At 65.0% G+C, this 3700-nt stretch overlaps 1 protein-coding gene across 1 annotated transcript in view; it reads right to left on the reverse strand.

Moving 5' to 3' along the window:
* The window catches only part of LOC104285884 (creatine kinase U-type, mitochondrial-like), a 15211-nt gene that overhangs the window by 2326 nt on the left and 9185 nt on the right, over positions 1-3700 (reverse strand). The window contains 3 exon segments of the mRNA XM_009884430.1: positions 393-661; positions 780-875; positions 1271-1469. Coding sequence (XP_009882732.1) covers positions 393-661; positions 780-875; positions 1271-1469 — 564 coding nt within the window.

Genomic DNA, 3700 nt, shown 5'->3' on the forward strand with positions numbered 1-3700 from the left:
CGGCTGCCATGAACCGCATTGTTCCAGGCAGGGCAAGCTCGCTGCTGTCCCCACCTGTGGGCAGGAGTCCCTGCCTTCCTGGCCAGAGAGGCAGAAGGCTGCTGGTGCACAGCCCACCCCGTACAGGGGCTGGCGGGGCATTTGCCGTGTGCCACGAGCCCACCTGCCCCTGGGGGAGACACAGGGCAAGAGCCAGTGGGGGCCGTGAGCTGTTGGGGCTGTGTTCAGCCAGCTCCATCCTCCCCCGGCTCGGGAGGGCTGAGCAGCCCCGTGAGCACCCTCTGCACTGCTGGGCGGTCTCGCTGGGGAAGGGGGTCCTGGTCCCACAGGGCAGCAGGGCTGGGAAAGGAGGATAGGGCCTCCCGGAGAGGCAATGCCAGGGAAGGGGTCCTGCTCCGCAGGTACCCAGGGTGACTGGCCAGCAGCTTCACCAACTCACGTCAATGAGCTGCTGTTGCTCCTTCTCCGTCATCTCGCTGAGCCGGTAGTACCGTCCTGCCAGGTCTCCGGTGAGGCCATTCAGCGCCTCCACGGTCACCTTCTCCACCTCTCGCCGCTCAGCGCGGGTGCAGGCTGGTGGCAGGCTCAGCCCACGGATGCTGCGCCCAGTCCGGACCCGGGACGAGAGCACGTAGCGCTCATCAAAGTTGCCAAACTTTATCTGGAACAGACACGAGCCGTGGGACACTTACGGGGCAGCACTGGTGCTGGCAGGGGCCCCGTCCCCCGAGGCCCGGGGAAGGGCCCCCGTGTGCCGCACTGCTGCCCAGCTCGCGCACCTTGGTGGCATCCAGGTCTGTGACATGCTTCATGGTGCGGGGGTTGTACCCGTTGTGCCGCTCCTGGATCACGGGGTCAAACAGATCAGCAAACACCTGGAAGCAAACGGGACGATGTGCAGCACTGCAGACCCAGCGCCCCACGAAGCCCCCGCCATGAGCTCAGCGCAGTCCCATGTGGCAGTGGGGGGATGCAGAGGGCGGCTGGGGGCCACAGTGCATCCTACAATGCAGTGGCAATCCATGGGGCGGACACTGTGCGGGCAAGCATGGGCAAGGAGGAGGAGGTTGCAGGGCTCTGGGAACAGCGGCTCTGAAGGAACACACTGGGGCTGGCCGAGGGGCCCCTCCAGCTGCCCATGCTGGGCTGGAGGCAGTGCGCAGTAACATCCCGGGTGGCTGGATGTACCGCAGGCACCGGGACTCCTCTGGCTGCTGCTGCAGGCACCCTGGAGAGCCGGGTGTGTGGCAGGGCTCCGGCCACCACTCACCTCATAGGTTTCTTCATCGCCAGCTACCATGCCCACAGTCTTGATGAAGGGGTGGCCGGGGTTGTCGACACCCGTCTGGATGCACTGGTCCAAGGTCCAGCCGTTTGGGGTTGCTTTGTCACACAGCCTGGCGTAGATGGCGGGCGTCAGGTTGCTGGCCATGCAGTTGTTGTGTTTCCGCAGGTCGGGGTACTCAGCGCTGCAGGGAGAGAGACTGATGTGTCCTTTGGGGCCAGGGGACCCCAGTTCTCGTGCCCTTGCCTTACAGAGACCCTCAGGCAGGAGTGTGCAGGGGAGCTCCAGGGAGGGAGGTGAAGCTGCTCTGGTCGCCCCCACCAGCGAAGGCCAGCAGGAGTGGGAAGGCAGTGGTGGCATCGCAGGGCGAGGGCAGAGAGCAGCCCGAGCTGAGGGCTGACATTGCCACAAGGACAAGAGTCCACGAGCAAATCTGGACCGGTTGTTAGGGTGCGGCTCCTTATCAGGGCCCCAGGGTTGGGAGAGCTTGCCGGGCGAGTGGTGGCAGCCATGTCAGCCGCAGCCCTGCGCTGAGGCACAGGCAGCCGGCAAGAGCTCATGCATGGGCTGCAGAGGGGGGTGGTTCTTGCTCCCCCTCTCCTCCTGGGGCTGCCCTGACACCAGCCCAAAGGGAGGGTGGCTGTTCCCGCTGCCCCTTCTACCTGGCCCCAGGGTCTGCCCATGCAGCCAGTGGGGCAGGCAGGGAGCGCAGCCCCCGGGGGCCCTGGCATGTCTGGCTCCCGTCCCCCATCCCTCCGCCCCCCAGATGCCGCAGGGCAGGAGATGGGTTGACCCTGATCTGCAACCGGTGGGAACCGCACTGCTCCGGCGCAGTTTATTGTATTAGGGGGATGCTTTCCTCTAATCAGCTTAGCGGGAGGCCGTCTCCTGACCTCATTCCCACTTTAGCTGGGCTTTGTGCTTGTTCTGCGCTCACACGGGGGATATTGGCAGGGGGGGACCCCCACAGCGCTTCCCTTCGCCAAATCCCTCCTGCTGGGAAGTGCTGCCTCCACTAGTCTCAGTGGGACAGGACTGGCCCTCGTCAGCCCAGGCGACCTGGCTGGTGGCCGGAGGGGTCCCACAGCCTGGGGGATGCCTGTCTCCGCTCCCTGGAGGGCGGCTGCCTTGTGTGCAGGGTTCCATGTGGGAGAAGAGGAGCTGAGGCTAGCGCAGATCTGGGTCAGTGGGAGCACCATTGCCAGCAGCGGGCCCTGGCGGTATCCCAGCGCGCAGGTCCCGCTCCCGGGCTGAGCGTCCGCACAGGGTGCTGGGTCCGGCTGCCAGCACCCGGCCCCCGTGCTGCAATGCAGTGTGCTGTCGCTGCTGCCGCCTCCTCCCCTGTGTCTGCAGGCCAAGGAATGTGCGTTGGCCCTTCGCCTACGGCTTGGCTACTGCTTGTGGCTTCCTGCGCTCTGCAGACAGAAAGGGAGGTAGGGCTGACATTGTCTGCTCTGTGTAGGGGAGCACTCGGCTCCAGCCTGGACCCGTGCCAGGAGGCGTTTGCTCCAGGCCGGACCTCGTCGCAGGCTGTGTGGGCGGAGGGCTGTCCCCCACCCACACACATATCTGTGCCTTGCTGAGATGCTCCAGACTCAGTGTCCCCACCGTTCCTGCCCCTGCTGTCAGCAGGCTACTGACCCGAGTCTCCCCAGGGAGATATGCTCTGGTAAAAAGCATTTACTGACCAGCATGTGGCACTTGGACAAGTTTCTCCCTGGCTCCCAGCATGGCTAGTGCCACCTGGCACGCCTGGACCACATCCTGCCTCTGTGCTTGCCACCCTGGTGGCAGTGGACTACGCCCAGAGAGCCAGCAAAGGCTGCTATGGGAAGCAAGTTTACTCCAGTAAGCAGAAGATTGCTGTATGTTTGGGCATGCTGCCCACTATGGTCACTCCATAGGTGCTGAGAGAGTCCAAAACCCCGAGAGTCTCTAGCTCCTGGCTGCAGGGTCTGTGCCCGCTGCAGTGCTGGTTTAGCCCCTGGCCCGAAGGCACCCTCCCAAGTCACAGCCAGCAAACCCGGGGTCTCCCTTCAGCCTTTCTGCAGCATCCAGACTAAGTGTGGTGGTGCCAGGATCAGCGGGGCAATGAGGGGATGAAGGTGCTGGACACCCCGTGCTGTGCTCACAAGCGTTGCCCCACGGAGCTGCAGGGGAGACTGCCCATCCCCAGGTCCTGGGCTGCATCCTGGGGCTGGCACGGGGGGGCTCGGGCAGCGGGCATCGCGCTCCCACCACGCTCTGATGGGTGTCCAGGTGTCCTCTGCTGTAAGCATGAAGGCGACACTGCACTTGGCCTCACTGGGGTTGCCTCAGCCCCTTGGTTTTTGTCCCTGGCGGCCTCCAGCGCCCTTCCCGGCGTCACTGGCTCTGCGGGTGCCCCGCTGACGGCAGGCCCCGCCCCCAGGCGCC

The sequence above is a fragment of the Charadrius vociferus genome, unplaced genomic scaffold (assembly GCF_000708025.1).
Source record: "Charadrius vociferus isolate BGI_N301 unplaced genomic scaffold, ASM70802v2 scaffold750, whole genome shotgun sequence".
NCBI classification, from domain to species: Eukaryota; Metazoa; Chordata; class Aves; order Charadriiformes; family Charadriidae; genus Charadrius; species Charadrius vociferus.